The sequence below is a fragment of the Carassius auratus genome, chromosome 41, assembly GCF_003368295.1.
Source record: "Carassius auratus strain Wakin chromosome 41, ASM336829v1, whole genome shotgun sequence".
Taxonomy (NCBI): Eukaryota; Metazoa; Chordata; class Actinopteri; order Cypriniformes; family Cyprinidae; genus Carassius; species Carassius auratus.
Window position 1 is genome coordinate 3302858 of NC_039283.1, and position 16790 is coordinate 3319647.

Consider the following 16790-nt stretch of genomic DNA (forward strand, 5'->3'; position numbering starts at 1 on the left):
AGTATTGCCCTGATGGTGGAAATGAGAAAGACACTTTCTATTTTGTGAAGCTCAACAATCTTGTTCAGCACATCAGAATTATATTCATTGGTTTTACTCATTGTGAATTTGGCCTTTGTTTCTCCTCATATTTATTCCTGTGAAACAGGAAGCCATGGCTGGATAATTTCATGTTCATAATCATCCTGGTGGGCTAAAAATGTTAAATATAATGGGAATATACTTCAGAGATATTTTACTCACACGACTTTCTAAGGGTACCGTTAACTTTGGCCGACGTGTATTAAAAAGAAAACAATTATTTCATAATGAGATTTCCCTCCATTTTTTATTCTTGTTCTTTAATTAAATGTTTGATATTTTTACAGTTTTAAAATAAAAAAATCTGTAGTATTAACAATGCAGATTTATTTTCATATCCTTTATTGATCATATTTACCAAGGGTACCAACAATTCTGACCACCAATGTATATGAAAATATATTGTCAGGAAGTTATACCATTTCTTTTCCTTTAGGTTCCTAAAGAGAAGAGGCTCTTACCAGTACCCAAACTTCCAGATGATCATGAAAAAAGGTCAGTCCAACACACAAGTGATTCCAAAAGTCTGAGACCATTTTTTTGTTAATTTCTTATTGAAAGCATAATAGTTTGAGTGAAAGGTTGAACTGAAGAATGAACAAACTTCAGAATATATATATATGTGTTTGTGATCCATGTTATCCAGCAGGAATGTTGAATCTAATATATTTCTTTATTTCATGCCATAAATTTCCTGTTTTAATGTTTAACATAATTTCCAGGGAATGAATGAATTAATGTTCATGTTAATTTGGACTAACCCATTTGGACTAACCCCTTTCTTTCAGTCGTATCTGTCAAGATGGCCTTGACTCCACAGAGAATCGTATCCAGGTCCTGAAGTCACTTCCTGTCAACCTGTCATTGAATACTGATGTGCACAGTGCAGAAACTAAACAAGACCTGTTTGGTTCAGTGCCGACTGAGGAGGGCGTTGTGGCCACTGTGAAGGCTGAGGTTTATGCTCAGACATTCTCCAACCATCACCAGCATCAGGGGGTTCAGTATCAGTGCATGCCCTACCACCAGCCTTTACAGGATCCAGCGAGCGTCAGCCATGACAGATACATGAAGGATGAACAGTGCAGTACACCAGACAGCACCTTTGAGGACTCCTACCCTGAGGAGACTATGGTGAGCTTTCTGTCAGTTTACGGCAATCACTGGTAGCTACTTGTCAATGTGTTTCTTCAGTAGATTCACACTTCTTTCATACAATGTTTTTCAGAAGTACAGGGTGCCCACCACACTCGGGGCCGAAGATTTCTCCCAGAAGCATTCAGGGATGTAAGTACAACATGCCAAACCCTTGATCTTCATTTACACTATAGTTCAAAAGTTTGGGTAAACTTAAAGGGATTCTCCAACCCAAAATGGAAATGTTGTCATTAATGCCAAACCAATAAAAGCTTTGTTCGTCTTTGGAACACAATTTAAGATATTTTGGATGAAAACCGGGAGGCTTGTGACTGTCCCATAGACTGCCAAGTTGTCAGTTATTTTTGTTTTCTTTGCTTACAAACAGTATTCTCGTCGCTTCATAACATTACAGTTTTGACAGTGATGGCAGATGGACTATTCTGACGATGCTTTTCAAACTTTTCTGAACTTTGACAGTATAAGTTACTTGGCAATCTATGGGACAGTCACAAGCCTCCCGGTTTTCATCCAAAATATCTTAAATTGTGTTCCGAAGACGAACGAACCTTTAACGTGTTTCGAACGACATGGGGGCAAGTGATCAATGACACAATTTTCATTTTGGGGTGGAGTATCCCTTTAAGATTTATTTAAAAAGACAAAAATCTGACTCTTTATGCTCACCAAAGCTGCATTTATGAATACATTTGATTTCTTCCTCTCCTAGAGACATGTTTCAGTACAGTATAGAAGCGAGTCGTTCAGTCCGCGAGAAGGCCGGCGAGGGGCCGATGATCTATTTGAACAAGGGCCAGTTCTACGCCATCACTCTCAGTGAGAGCGGGGCCAACAAGGGCCTCCGCCATTCCATCAGCAAAGTGCGGGTGAGTATTGCTGTTCCCATCACCACTCCTAATTCTGTACTATAGTTGATATTAAGGGCCGGGACCATTGTAACACCTCTCTCGCTCTCTCAGAGTGTAGTGATGGTGGTGTTTGGACAGGAGAAATGCCGAGATGAGCAGTTAAAGCACTGGAAGTACTGGCACTCCCGCCAGCACACGGTCAAACAGAGAGTCCTGGACATAGGTGGGAATCTGCTTCACATATCTTTAACATCATTAAAGGTGCACAATAGCTGCAGGCAAAAAGTCTGTATCAGTAGTGCAGCATTGAAACCTTCACTTTCAGACCAAGCCGTTTTCTGGTGGTCAGTGTCTAGCACAATGCTCAGGGCGAAGTATTCCATCGTAACTCCCAGTTTGGAAACACAAGGACAATGAGGGGTCAAGTTAAAGGAAGGGGGGTTTTGACACCTGAGGGGCGCTGTGATGGTCTTCTCTGTGGCAGCTGGCAGCCTGACGTGGTTTGGGTATGATTTGGGAAGACCGAAACCCGATCTGCTGATCCTGATGTTGTCCTGATTTGAATAACTGTATCCAGGGATTTTTCATAGTGCCTGAGGCAGAAGATCAGGGTCTGAATGGGAGCGTTAACCGTTTTGGGGGGAGGCTGGATCCTCAGACAAGCGGGGGCTTGGGAAAGGGTCCTGCTCTTTTGTAAATGGAAGGCTTGGGTAACATCTGCCATACACTTAAGCACAGCATTGTATTCCCACAGCAGGCAGGTACCGTGTCATAGACGTGAAGCATGTAACAGAACACATGCGTCTAAGGTCAAGATTCGCCTGCTGTTTTTTTTTTTTTGTTTTTTTTTTTAACTGAAGTACTCAAATTTGTTTGCAGCTTTGCATATAATATACATATTTACTCAGGGCAAAACAAGAGATTTGTCTCTTTGCTACATTTATCCTTTCTTGATGTTGTTTGAAAATACAGTGGGGTGTAAAGTCTAGCTTTTGTTTCAGCTAATATTATCAGCATAACAATTTGAGTGACAAGTTGAACTTGAAAACTGATATGAATTTGTCAGTATTTGGTATGTCCAGCCTTTGCATTAACACGAGCAGCATTTGAGCTGGTCAAACCTGATGATCATGTTATCCAGCATGATCTGAGAATCAAACACAACAGGATCTAGTGCTTCAGTGAAAGCTGTGAAATCAAGGGATTTCAAAGGGACACGTACCTGATGTAGAATCTTAAGTATTTCTTATTCACTTTGCAACAATAAATGCAATTCACAATGAGATAAAGTTTAAGATTATTTTATATAAATTAAATTATATGCATTTTATTTCATTCAAATTATTATTTTATTTTATTTAAAAGTGAACCGTTTTTTATTCAATATATCTCAATGTTAATTAAGTATTTTATTTATCTAAATACAATCTTGCATCAACTATCTTTTTATATAAATTGTTTTTAGATTATTTTATTCATTTTAATATAGTATTTTTTTATGTATACAAAATATTTATCTATTATTCCATTTTATTTTCTTAGAATTAATAATTTCATTATAATATTTATTTTAATCAGTTTACAAAATTTTATTGTGTGTGTGTGTGTGTATATATGTATATATATATATATATATATATATATATATATATATGATTATGTGTATGTATATTATATATATACACACACACACACACACACAAAATCTAATTTTGTAAACTGATTAAAATAAATATTATAATTAAATTATTAATTCTAAGAAAATAAAATGGAATTATATATATATATATATATATATATATATATATATGCATGTATATGTATATGTGTGTGTGTGTGTGTGTCTATAGGTATTGAGGGCTTAAAGAAAAGATTATATGTAATGCCAGATATTGTCGATTAGATAAAGATAATAATAATGTCATTTTTCACCCTTCAGCTGACTATAAAGAGAGCTTCAGTACCATTGGCAACATTGAAGAAATCGCTTACAATGCAGTGTCCTTCACCTGGGACATCAATGAGGAGGCAAAGGTGAGACTTCAGCTTCGATTCTCAGAGGTCTCACCTGGATACTGAGTTTGCTGTGTGCAGGTCAGGCTGAAGTTGTTTGATAACAGCCATTGAGCCTGAGGAGACATCAGTTCCTTTCTCCTCCTCTTCCCTGCAGCATGCTATTCACTGTCAGGAGCATTTTTCCTTCTTAGTTCCAGTACCTAACAAGTTTACTTAAGGGAGGAGGTCCACCCAGGGCTCACGGTCAATATTTGTCTTTAAAACTAAACTTTTGAAGTAACCTGATGTGTAATTGCAAGTAAGACTTAATTGCAAATCCCCTTCCTCTAGAAATTTTATTTGATTTTATTGGATTATGTTTGCTTGTTCTCTAATTGAGATCATGTGTATATAAAAGACACAGTGTTTCATGGGAATTCTAAAGGGTTGCAGAAATCTAAACATTTGCATGCCTTCAATTTAAGAGCCAACTGATGATGGTTTGATAATGGAGAAGGATGTTGTAAGATTTGAGCGTTACTTTGTGTTTGTTCATCCATCGTTTGCGCACATGCACCCACATGCACCCAAAAGACCAGAGTTGCAGTTGCTAACTGATTCTTCTCAGAATTGATCACGTGACCCTGAGAAAGCAAGTGGTTCTCATAACAGCGAACAACAAGCGCCTCTATGAAACAACAGCTACAGGCACAGACATGAAAGCACGGGAGAGCGTCAGTGGGAAACTATTTTCACCTCGGGCTGAATGATTCGCTGCCTTTCATCCCTCAACAGTCGTTTTTCCAGTGTCTCTTGATGTATTGGCATAAGACAGGTTACAGTTGGGGATATTTCACATCAATTTAGTTTTGCTTACTATTTGAATAAACCAATGATAGAGCGCTTGTGTGGTTTTTGTTTAGAGCTGCCCTTTTAGAGATTTGGAGATTGTGAATGTGTAAGATTGGGAAAAGGTGTACTTTTCACTATTGAAGGACACAAGTGATCAAAGGTTTGTTTTTGATGGGTGTTTTTGAGATTAAAGCTAGACTTGTGCTAAAACGATTTTTAACGTGCTGCTGTGCTTTATTCACCATTTTCCCAAAGTCTGGGAGGCCTTCCAATAATAGCTTTTTATTCAAGACTAGACTATTAAACAATGGGTCACACAATGAGGTGTGTGGTTTCACTAATATCATCACTAGCATCACCAAACAGATTTGCAAAAATAATGATTTTCAAACATGTTTCCCCAAAAGCGACCTATGTCTGCCATTGGTCGAACAGATAGACACACCTACCCCCAATAGTATGTAATTGGTCGAAAAAGTGAGGCTAATATTAGAGCATAGCAGCACATTTTTTCATCTTTTATAGGCAGCTTGCATTTTCAAAATGTTGTGATAAGTTGTTATAAGTTTAGGGCTGACTGTCACAGGAGACGTTTTTTTTTTTTTTTTTTTTTTGTAAATGTGCAAGGTGGATGTATTTGACCTAGCATTTCATTCAAAAGAAGTGTAAAAAAAAAAAACACTCATAGGTGCACAAAAACAAGGGGTGCAGGGCAGTGGAATGAGAAAGAGCGACGTTTTTAACTTGCGTTGCACTTGATGCACTGTTTTCTATATATAAATTGTACAAAATCCTCTTTGAACATCCCCTTATTGTGCTGTATTTCATTTTAAATGCACAAAGTGTTCTGTGTGACTGGCTGCTTACTTCCCTTTTTGCACATTGTGTGAACAGCCCCTTAGTTTTAAATGCAAAAACATGTTCTGTGTAAAGGACCGTTACAGTATTGTTTCCTGTTTTTAAATCTAAACGGGTTATACGTGAACGGCTCCTTATAGCGGAGCTGCTTGGTGGAAAAACTGCCCCTGGCTCTTTTGTCATAAGATAATAAGACATGATTACCTGGCCATACTTGACCTTTTCCAGACTCAGAAATGCATGTTTTGTCAAGCTGATTTGCGTATGCGTCTTGTTTTGTTTTTTTCCCCCCAGGTTTTCATTACGGTGAACTGTCTGAGCACCGATTTCTCCTCACAAAAGGGAGTCAAAGGTCTTCCACTCATGATCCAGATTGACACCTTCAGTTACAACAACCGGAGTAACAGACCCATTCACAGAGCCTGCTCACAGATCAAGGTCTTCTGTGACAAGGTTGGTGCTGCGTCAGTGCCATTGTTGTGGGTTATTTGAGTCAAGGGCATGAATCGTTTTATTTGCACAAGAATTGCAGTTGAAATTTGTTCAGTGGAAATCTGTGTTTGCCATCTTCATTTCTTGGAGTAACTGTACTGATGTGACCTTCGTGTGGTGTCATTGCTTTTGTATTGCAGTTAATTTGGCACTGGAATGATCTACTTAAAAATCTGTGTGACAATAACATTAGCCAGTATGATCACACAAACATTTCTTCTGTACAGGGAGCTGAGCGAAAAATTCGTGATGAGGAGAAAAAGCAGCTTCGGAAGAAGGTCAAAGGTCAGGCGCCTGGCAACCAGGGTCATAACGGTGAGAGTTCTGTCAATCAACCAAACGTTCATTTATATAATATAGCGCCATTTATCCATAGATGTTGTGTCTATCACTTGACTCTGATTATGGATCAAATGCATGTACAGTAGGAATTTTGTGATGAATAAGAGTGACTAAAAACTATTTTGCGTTGCAAGTTTTGACCTTATATGTGACGACTATGAGCCTGTGGTCTGTGAAACATGACTATGAGGGTTCTCGGCGTCAGCTTGCTGGTTTTGACTTGTCATTGGTTTTCTTTCACTCTGTTAGGTAAGAGGGGAAGTTTCGCCACTTTAACTCAAAAGAGGCCGGATATTACGCTCTTCAAAACTATGGCAGACCTGGAGTCCCAGCCTGTCCTCTTCATCCCTGATGTCCATTTGAACAACCTCCAGAGAGCTGGTCAGGTGAGGAGGAGGAGGAGGAGGAGGAGGAGGAGGAGGAGGAGGAATGCAGTTCTCAGAGTGATGCTGAATTGTTGGATGTTGATGTGTAGTGATACTAGTTACTTAAACTATTCAAATGGATGTGAACTGAATTCTCAAAAGCTCTGTTCACACTTTTGAACACCATGTGAAAGCATGTGCAGTTTTAAGTCTCTGTACCCTGTTTTCTCTCTCTTTGTTTTACAGGTGTTCAGTGTTGGCGTTGAAGAAATGGAGAGTGATGGGTCAGTGCATTCACTGTGAATATCCTGGTTTAATTACGGGGAAGTCGTGGCCTAATGGTTAGAGGGTTGGACTCCCAATTGAAAGGTTGTGAGTTCAAGTCTCGGGCTGGCAGGAATTGTGGGTGGGGGGAGTGCATGATCAGCTCTCTCTCCACCTTCAATACCACGACTTAGGTGCCCTTGAGCAAGGCATCGAACCCCCAACTGCTCCCCGGGTGCCCCAGCATAAATGGTGCCCACTGCTCCGGGTGTATGCTCACAGTGTGTGTGTGTGTGTGTTCACTGCTCTGTGTGTGTGCATTTCGGATGGGTTAAATGCAGAGCACAAATTCTGAGTATGGGTCACCATACTTGGCTGAATGTCACTTCACTTCACTTAATTATAAAAGTCAAGTCACCTTTATTTATACAGCGCTTTATACAATACAGATTGTGTCAAAGTAGCTTTACTAGGTTAAATGCAAAAACAGTGTCGGTAGTGCGAATGAAATTAAACTCTGATGTAAAGCAGCTCTGTTTTAGTTGTTTATTTTGTCTAAATAAATTAAAATAAAACATTAATGTAACATTTAAATTTTCAGCCATTTATTGGCTTTAAGTGTGTTTTAAATGTATTTTATGTATTTATTTATTTTTTGCATTGAAAGGCATTATTCTAATGGTAAATTTGTTTATCTGTTGCTCATGCAGGGTGGTCATGAAAAGACCGTTCCGGTCATCAGAGGATGATGTTTCTCCACCCGCCAAATACAGCAGAGAGGAAAAGAGAGGTATGCTTTACTGCATAGCTGTGAGATTTACATGTCAACAGAATGTCCCAATCTTCTTATACATTTCTAATGATATTTTTCAGCAGTCCTGCTGTACGTAAGGAGAGAAACCGATGAGGTTTTTGATGCACTGATGCTAAGGTCTCCAACACTGAGAAGTTTGCTTGAGGCAGTGAGTACTGTGCCATGCAGCACATGGGATTTACATTTTGATTCGCAACAGACAAAAGTGATTAGGTATTACACTGCATTTAATAGCAGATCAGATGACTTTCCATGGAATACAACACTAGAGTTAGAAACAAGCTGCTATCCATGGAGGCTTGTCAGATGATTTTCTGTTTAAGCTGCTGTTTGGATTAAGGAATTGTTTTTGTTTTTCAAGATATCAGGCAAATATTCCGTTCCTATGGAGAAGATGACTAAAATCTACAAGAAGAGCAAGAAAGGGTGAGTAAACAGTGCTAAAATGAATTTTGTAATGAAAGTATTAAATGATTTTGAATTAAAATGTCATTTTCATTCAACCACTAGTATCCTGGTCAACATGGACGACAACATCATTGAGCACTACTGCAACGAGGACACTTTCATCCTTTCCATTGATCATCAGGCAGACTATTTCCGGGTCACTCTCACTGAAATCTAAATGATTTTAAGCGTCACAATAACACACTTCTACTGGGAGGACTTTAGTTGCCCTGAAGCAGCACACAATTCATTCTGTGCATCTGTTTGGTTCCTATGAGCTCTGTATTAGAAGAGGAAACTGCTTTCGGAAGTCGTGGACTTGGGAATGCACTTGAGTGGACCTGCTGGGACAGTTTAACTTTAAATAAACTTGATGATGGACAGTCTGAACAACACATAAAATGCTCTATCAAAGCACTATTATACGCCAGTCAGGTTGATTGGCTTTTTTCTTTGAGGTGCTGTCTCCCCCTTGAGGCCAACAGTGTGAAGCCCTATAAAAAATTACCAGACTTTTGCATCCTTTCTCTTTTCCAGTATCAGTTCTTGGTTAATATTTGAACATCACAGAGATCAATATAGACACTCTTATTCTAGGAAAACATATTGTGCATGCACAACAAATAGCATACACTGAAGAATGGCCCAAATGCTACATTGTACTCTTTACCTTTTGTGTTATATGAATGTATAGTTTACACATTTTCCTCATCGTGTTGTATGTTGATGTTTTGATTTTTTTTTTTTTTAAACACCTTGTACATACTTTTTATGGTTTTATTTTATCAGTTTAATAAACAAAATCAAAATAATCTTCACTGTCTTTGAAGTTTCAGTCACATAGTAAACCTGCAACAAAAGGAACTTTCACACAAAACATAATATTAAGAACTGTTTTCAATATACTAAGAAATGTTGCTTGAGCATTAAATCAGCATTTTAGAATGATTTCTGAATAGGAATAAAGGATCATGTGACACAAGAACGAAAATTCAGCTTTGCCAGCACAGGAATAAATTATTTTAAAATATATTTAACCATTATTGTAATAATATTTCAAAATATTGCTGTATTTGACTCTATTTTTGATCAAATAAACACAGCCTTTGCGAACAGAAGAGACTTCTTTCAAAAACATTTTAAAACCCCCTTTTTTTTTTTTTATATTGTAATATTTAATGGTGAACTTGAAGTAAATTGTTTATTTTTAAAAATTTGCTATTAGCTGTTTTATTATTTGTTTGAAATTTGCATTAAATATATGTATACAGGTGCTGGTCATATAATTTGAAAATCATCAAAAAGATGATTTATATCACTATTTCCATTCAAAAAGTTAAACTTGTATATTATATTTATTCATTACACACAGACTGGTATTTCAAATGTTTATTTCTTTTAATTCTGATGATTATAACTGACAACCAAGGAAAATCATAAAGTCAGTTTCTCAGAAAATTAGAATATTACTTAAGACCCATACAAAGAAAGGATTTTTAGAAATATTGGCCAACTGAAAAGTATGAACATGAAAAGTATGAGCATGTACAGCACTCAATACTTAGTTGTGGCTTCTTTTGCCTGAATTACTGCAGCAATGCGGCGTGGCATGGAGTCGATCAGTCTGTGGCACTGCTCAGGTGTTATGAGAGCCCAGGTTGCTCTGATAGAGGCCTTCAGCTCTTCTGCATTCTTGGGTCTGGCATATTGCATCTTCCTCTTCACAATACCCCATAGACCATGGTGAGTTTAGGTGAGTTTGCTGGCCAATTAAGAACAGGGATACCATGGTCCTTAAACCAGGTACTGGTAGCTTTGGCACTGTGTGCAGGTGCTAAGTCCTGTCGGAAAATGAAATCTGCATCTCCATAAAGTTGGTCAGCAGCAGGAAGCATGAAGTGCTCTAAAACTTCCTGGTATACAGCTGTGTTGACCTTGGACCTCAGAAAACACAGTGGACCAACACCAGCAGATGACATGGCACCCCAAACCATCACTGACTGTGGAAACTTTACACTGGACCTCAAGCAACGTGGATTGTGTGCCTCTCCTCTCTTCCTCCAGACTCTGGGACCCTGATTTCCAAAGGAAATACTAAATTTACTTTCTTCAGAGAACATAACTTTGGACCTCAGCAGCAGTCCAGTCCTTCTTGAAGCGAGATGCTTCTGACGCTGTCTGTTGTTCAAGAGTGGCTTGACACAAGGAATGCGACAGCTGAAACCCATGTCTTGCATACATCTGTATGTAGAGGTTCTTGAAGCACTGACTCCAGCTGCAGTCCACTCTTTGTGAATCTCCCCCACATTTTTGAATGTTTTTTGTCTCACAATCCTCTCCAGGGAGCGGTTATCCCTATTGCTTGTACACTTTTTTTCTACCACATCTTTTCCTTCCCTTCGCCTCTCTATTAATGTGCTTGAACACAGAGCTCTGTGAACAGCCAGCCTCTTTTGCAATGGCCTCTTGTGTCTTGCCCTCCTTGTGCAAGGTGTCAATGATCGACTTTTGGACAACTGTCAGGTCAGCAGTGTTCCCCATGATTGTGTAGCCTACAGAACTAGACTGAGAGATCATTTAAAGGCCTTTGCAGGTGTTTTGAGTTAATTAACTGATTAGAGTGTGGCTCCAGCTCTCTTCAAACTGAACCTTTTCACAATATTCTAATTTTCCGAGATACTTAATTTGGGATTGTCCTTAGTTGTCAGTTATTATCATCAAAATGAAAAGAAATAAACATTTGAAATGTATCAGTTTGTGTGTGATGAATAAATATAATATACAAGTTTCACTTTTTGAATGGAATTAGTGAAATGAACTTTTTGATGATATTCTAATTATATGACCAGCACCTGTATGTCCCTACATTTGCTAAATAGCGGGTTTATGTTAATAATCCCGTCCCTGAATTTCAGAGAACTGAATTTTAAAGTCCCAATTGATTTCAAATTTGAATATGCAAACACGCCCTGCTTCTGAGTCGAATTTGTTTCCCAGGCTTTAGGAGTGTGTATAATAATGCATCTCTGTCTATGTAAAGTGGTTCAGTCTTTAACCCTGGCTTTGAGTCTCATAACTGCTGACTCATTCTGATTTCTGTTGAGGAGCTGTGTAAGTGATCCCCAGTCAGAAACAATATGAATATTAAAACCTTTATGCTGCATCCGACAATCACATAAACATTTTTTTCTTTACTTTTCTTTTTTCTTGAGAAACAGGTGACCCAGAGCTTGAGTAGGTATCTGACCAGGAAGTGTTAAATATTTATTACAGTTTATCCTTTATATATTTATTTATGATTTTTTATTATTATAATGATGATGATGATTAATTAGGTTTTATATTTTTATTTTATTATATATATATTATTATGAATTTTTGTCTGAACTGGGCATACTGGTTTGGGACATACTGGAATGTAAGTTTTACTGAAGAGCAGTATTGTTGTATTGTCTCCATCACACAGATTATCAGCTTCATTTTAATATGGATACAGACAAAATATATCACAGAAAAAAATACATAAATAATAGCCTATTTAACAAAAAGCACCACATTTTCTATTGCACTCTTATTTCTCTTATTATCCCACACTCTTATTTTGAATCTGCCGATGAGGAAGAACATTGAACAAAAGTGAAAGCAGTATATCACGCACTGAATGCATCACGATTCGAGTTTTGATGTTAGCCAAGCAGAGAGCTGACTCTTGCCTTAAAAATGCGTTTTTCCTCATTTTATGTAAGCATATATATATTATAATCGGCATCTAGCAAAATTATTAGCTTTCTTGTCAGGAGCTCTTCGGTGATGTTTACAATCCTCGTCTTCCTTTGGATGGTTTATGGTGAGTTTTCGATATTTTTCGTGTTCCTATATTGTTTTCATCCAAGTTGCATGCATATGTAGACATATTTTATATACATATATGTTATAAGAGTGTAATGTTTCACGACGTTAAAATTGATTGGTCAGAATTGGTCTTTTTGCTTTCGGTTTTATTTTCAATAGTCTGGTTTTGGTAGATTTGGCGCCCCTTGCCGTTTCAGTGAATGTAGTCTCATCACAGGGTTGGAGGGAGCTGATGTGGTCCTGTCCTGCTCTCTGATCGAGGAAGGGGGCGGGATGGGGGGCATGATGGGCGGGGCGATGTTCAAGCGCATTCCCTCCACTCTGGTCTTCAAGGATCTTGTTGGGAATGACGGTCTGTCACCAGAGCTCGTGACCCCATATAACCCCCCTGAGACCCCTAACGCTGACGATCTGATCTTTGAGTTAACGTGTAAGTGCGCTGAACCTGAAGTCAACAACTGAATTCCTAAAATAAAAACACAAATATTAGAATATCTTTATTTCTCCATTGTTTCTCACCCCATAGTACCATCCATTCAGATTCCTAATGCAGACTTGCTTCTTCACGCTGATTGCAATGAACAGGAGGTGGTTTGTGAGATCAGCCGCTATGTTCCTCGCGGTGCTGAACTGGATTCGCTACCCGCTCATTTCATCGGCTCAGTTCAGCTGGAGGGTGGCGGCATCAGCCTCACTCTGGTGCTACAGACCCTTCACAATGAGACTACACAATCTGACACGCAGCCGCTGATGCAGAGTAATCTGAACCTGCCTCTCAGCCAATCAGGAACATTGCTGACAGAGGGTAACGTTGTAATATGTTAATATTATCTATCTATCTATCTATCTATCTATCTAGCAATGTCTATCTATCTGTCTGCCTGTCTGTCTGTCTGACTCTCTCTCTGTCTGTCTCACTGTCTATCTGTCTGTCTGTATGTCTTACTGTCTGTCTGTCTGTCTCTCTGTCTGTCTCACTGTCTGTCTGTCTGTCTGTCTGTCTCACTGTCTGTCTGTCTGTCTGTCTCAGTGTCTGTCTGTCTGTCTGTCTCACTGTCTGTCTCACTGTCTGTCTGTCTGTCTGTCTGTCTGTCTCACTGTCTGTCTGTGTAACTGTCTGTCTGTCTGTCTCACTGTCTGCCTGTCTGTCTGTGTCACTGTCTGTCTGTCTGTCTGTCTGTCTCACTGTCTGCCTGTCTGTCTGTGTCACTGTCTGTCTGTCTGTGTCACTGTCTGTCTGTCTGTCTGTCTCACTGTCTGTCTGTCTGTCTGTCTCACTGTCTGTCTGTCTGTCTGTCTGTCTCACTGTCTGCCTGTCTGTCTGTGTCACTGTCTGTCTGTCTGTCTGTCTGTCTCACTGTCTGCCTGTCTGTCTGTGTCACTGTCTGTCTGTCTCACTGTCTGTCTGTCTGTCTGTCTCACTGTCTGTCTGTCTGTCTGTCTCACCGTCTGTCTCACTGTCTGTCTGTCTGTCTCTCTCTCTCTCTGTCTGTCTTTCTGTCTTACTGTCTGTCTTTCTCTGTCTATCTATCTATCGGTCTGTTCACCCACAAAATTTGTGTTCACTCCCAATCTATTTGTGTCCTCTCACAAATGATTGCATTTCCTCATGAAACTCAAAATTTTCTTGCTAAACATTTCCATTCTCTCGGTTTGCTTTCTCTTGCAAAAATATTGCGCTTCCCTTGGCTCTTTGCATTCTCTTTCAAAATTTTTTTTTTCCACAAAACGTTTGCATTCTCTAACAAGTTTTATGTTGCTAAACATTTGCATGCTCTCGAAAAAAAAAAAAACAGACATTGCGTTGTTTGTGTTAGTAGTGACATTTTTACAATTTTCCCTCTCTCTCTCTCACTCTTTTTTACTGCTCTACCCAGTTGTGTTTGTGGTGTTTTCACGCGTTCCATCCATCATGGCTCCAATCGGTGGTGATGTGCTGTTAGACTGTGGCTTTAGACAGAAGAACTCCATCCCCGGGCAGGATGTGGCACTTGAGTGGCGCATACAACACAGAGGAAATGGACGTAAAATTCTTGATATAAAAGCGAGGGAAACAGAGACAGACGTGGGACAAGATTGTAAGTGAGAAATGTTCATATACTTAAAGGTTAAAAATGTTTGGATGGTAAATATCACACTACTACTGTACACTGCAGTGTTTGTGGACCGGGAAGGCACAAGCGCTGAGGCAGATCTTCTGGTGAGGGATGGTAATGCGTCTCTGACTCTGAAGAGGTTAAAGGTCATAGATGAGGGCACATACATCTGTACGGTCGGCTCTGGGGAGTTTCAGACTCAACAGATCGTGCAGCTGCACATCACACGTGAGTCTTTCATTGACATATACTGAGAGGGGTCAAAATTTCCATTAAAACTGTATATTAATGTGTTTCTTCAGCTATTTTAGACTAAAATAGACTCTTAATACTTTCAGCCTTTTAGTTCATTTAATCTTTAAACTCACAACAGTGGACATACATCACAGGAGAATTCCAAATTCCGAATTCCATTTTAGTTTTTAGGAAAATACAAATTTCACTTCATATTTGTATACATATATACATAAACTATATTTTTTCTGAATTAATCCATAATTTTGCAAGAGAACATGAAATTGTAATAGTTTTTCATTTATTTTTCACCTAAGGGCAACCATGACTTGGTAAACAAATACACTAAATACACTATTTAGAAAAATATTACATTAGTAAAATGTTTTATAAAATATTAAAATCTTTCAAACACACACAAAAAACGTAGTTCTTTGTTGGGATGATCAGTTTTAAACAGTTTCCCATTCCTATTTTATGATGGATTTTCATAGTTTAATATTGAAAGTACGGAAAATAATTCCTTAATTGAAATTAATTCAAATATTCCATTCTATATCTTTACCCAGAACCTCCCCGTATCGCACTGTCTGAGGAGAAACTGGTATTTCAGGATTCAAAACCCCAGAAACTGAGCTGTCATTGTCATCGCTACTATCCTCTGGATGTGCAGGTCGGCTCACAATCAGATGATCGTATTTTGATCTTGTTTTGGAGTTGCCCTGCGTCCTGACAGTCTCTGCTCCTGTAGGTGGAGTGGTTTTCCCAGGCACCCTCTGAAGAAGAGCCCGTCTCTTTGTCAGAAGAATCCTCCCTCTCCAGTCATCAGCAGCACAGTGATGGAACATTTTCCCTCTCCTCTCACCTCACCCTACGACCTGACAAAAACCCACCCGGGACGGTTATCACCTGCAGGGTCTCTCATCTAGCCCTGGAAACTCTGAGTGATGTCACTCTGACTGTGGACAAACCTGACCCAAGTAAGAGATTTTTTTTTTTTTTTGTGTAAAGTTACCCATGACGTTTTCACAAATATGATTAGAGCAAACTAGTCAATGAAAAACTAAAAGTAATCTTCATATGCAAAATAACTGAATGTAATATATGTGGAGTTTCCTTGTTTAAATATTCGTGAAAACTGTTCCAAAAGAAGCTGTTAAACTTTTTTTCATGTAACAGACACAGTCTTCTGGACAGTAGTCTTGATGCTGGCGATATCCGTGGTGTTTTTGTCTCAAGTATTCAGAGGTGCAGGTGCAGGTGAGTTTTTAAAACATTCACATGCAACTATATATAATATTAACTATATATGCTACTGTTCAAAACAATTTTTAATTATTTTAATTATTAAGTTTTATACAGTAAGGGTGCTTTAAATTGTGACGGTAAAGCGTGAAAGTATTTTTATATTGATACAAAAAAAATATGTTATTTTTTGAAGTTTATATTAATCAGATAATCAGGGGGAAAAAGTCACTTTCCACAAAAATATTATGCATGATGTTTTTAACATTTAACATTGATGATAAGAAATGTTTATTGAGCACCAAAAAAAAAAAAAAGTAGTGTATACTTTATAAGACCACACAGTGATGAGAACACGTGTTGAATGTATTATTGAATTATCATTATTTGTCTTTTAAGAGAACTGAGGAGCAGTCTTCTGTGTGATGTCCTGGAACAAGCATCTTACGTTTGTTTTTTTCTGCAACTGTTTTCAAATTAGTGTCTTTTCATTCAGTCATAGTGCATTTGTTTAATAGAAGTTAAAATCAGTTGAAATCAGTTTCCTGCATAAGTTATTCTATAAATGTTCAATTAATAAAAAAAAAATTACAAAAAATCTGATGTTGTAATCTATTGGACATTGTTGATTTGTTGTACATTTTCCTTGTGAAATAAAAACAACAGAAAAGGTTTTGTAGATGGTTTTACTGGCATCATTAAAGAATCAGGGACATACAAGCATGCTTTTTATGATATTACAATCTAATACTGGCATCAGAGCTGATTGCATTAATTACCCCTCTGTTATTGAATATGCTTGCATTCTTTCATATTTATACATATAGTTTATTCGTTTTTCTTAACT

General features: G+C 38.2%; 2 protein-coding genes across 4 annotated transcripts in view; both read left to right on the top strand.

Moving 5' to 3' along the window:
* LOC113059797 (grainyhead-like protein 2 homolog) overlaps positions 1 to 9290 on the top strand; it is a 10947-nt gene extending 1657 nt beyond the window's left edge. For 2 of the 3 annotated variants that reach the window (XM_026228409.1, XM_026228411.1), the window contains exons 3-16: positions 518 to 576; positions 870 to 1215; positions 1310 to 1368; positions 1949 to 2105; positions 2199 to 2310; positions 4027 to 4121; positions 6087 to 6245; positions 6512 to 6599; positions 6876 to 7012; positions 7238 to 7275; positions 7966 to 8045; positions 8129 to 8217; positions 8431 to 8495; positions 8580 to 9289. In XM_026228409.1, the coding sequence (XP_026084194.1) occupies positions 518 to 576; positions 870 to 1215; positions 1310 to 1368; positions 1949 to 2105; positions 2199 to 2310; positions 4027 to 4121; positions 6087 to 6245; positions 6512 to 6599; positions 6876 to 7012; positions 7238 to 7275; positions 7966 to 8045; positions 8129 to 8217; positions 8431 to 8495; positions 8580 to 8694 (1599 nt within the window). In that variant the 3' untranslated portion in view covers positions 8695 to 9289. Of the gene's footprint in view, positions 1 to 517; positions 577 to 869; positions 1216 to 1309; positions 1369 to 1948; positions 2106 to 2198; positions 2311 to 4026; positions 4122 to 6086; positions 6246 to 6511; positions 6600 to 6875; positions 7013 to 7237; positions 7276 to 7965; positions 8046 to 8128; positions 8218 to 8430; positions 8496 to 8579 lie in introns of all 3 variants that reach the window. The other variant, XM_026228410.1, reaches the window with a different exon arrangement.
* A 2845-nt stretch (positions 9291 to 12135) lies between these two features.
* On the top strand, positions 12136 to 16616 carry LOC113059801 (tapasin-related protein-like). Its single transcript, XM_026228413.1, has 9 exons — positions 12136 to 12363; positions 12586 to 12798; positions 12895 to 13173; positions 14246 to 14446; positions 14525 to 14692; positions 15268 to 15371; positions 15450 to 15678; positions 15878 to 15958; positions 16343 to 16616. Exons 1-9 carry the CDS (start codon positions 12327 to 12329, stop codon positions 16348 to 16350), a joined length of 1320 nt encoding a protein of 439 aa, XP_026084198.1. The 5' UTR covers positions 12136 to 12326; the 3' UTR covers positions 16351 to 16616.
* Positions 16617 to 16790: the final 174 nt, after the last annotated feature.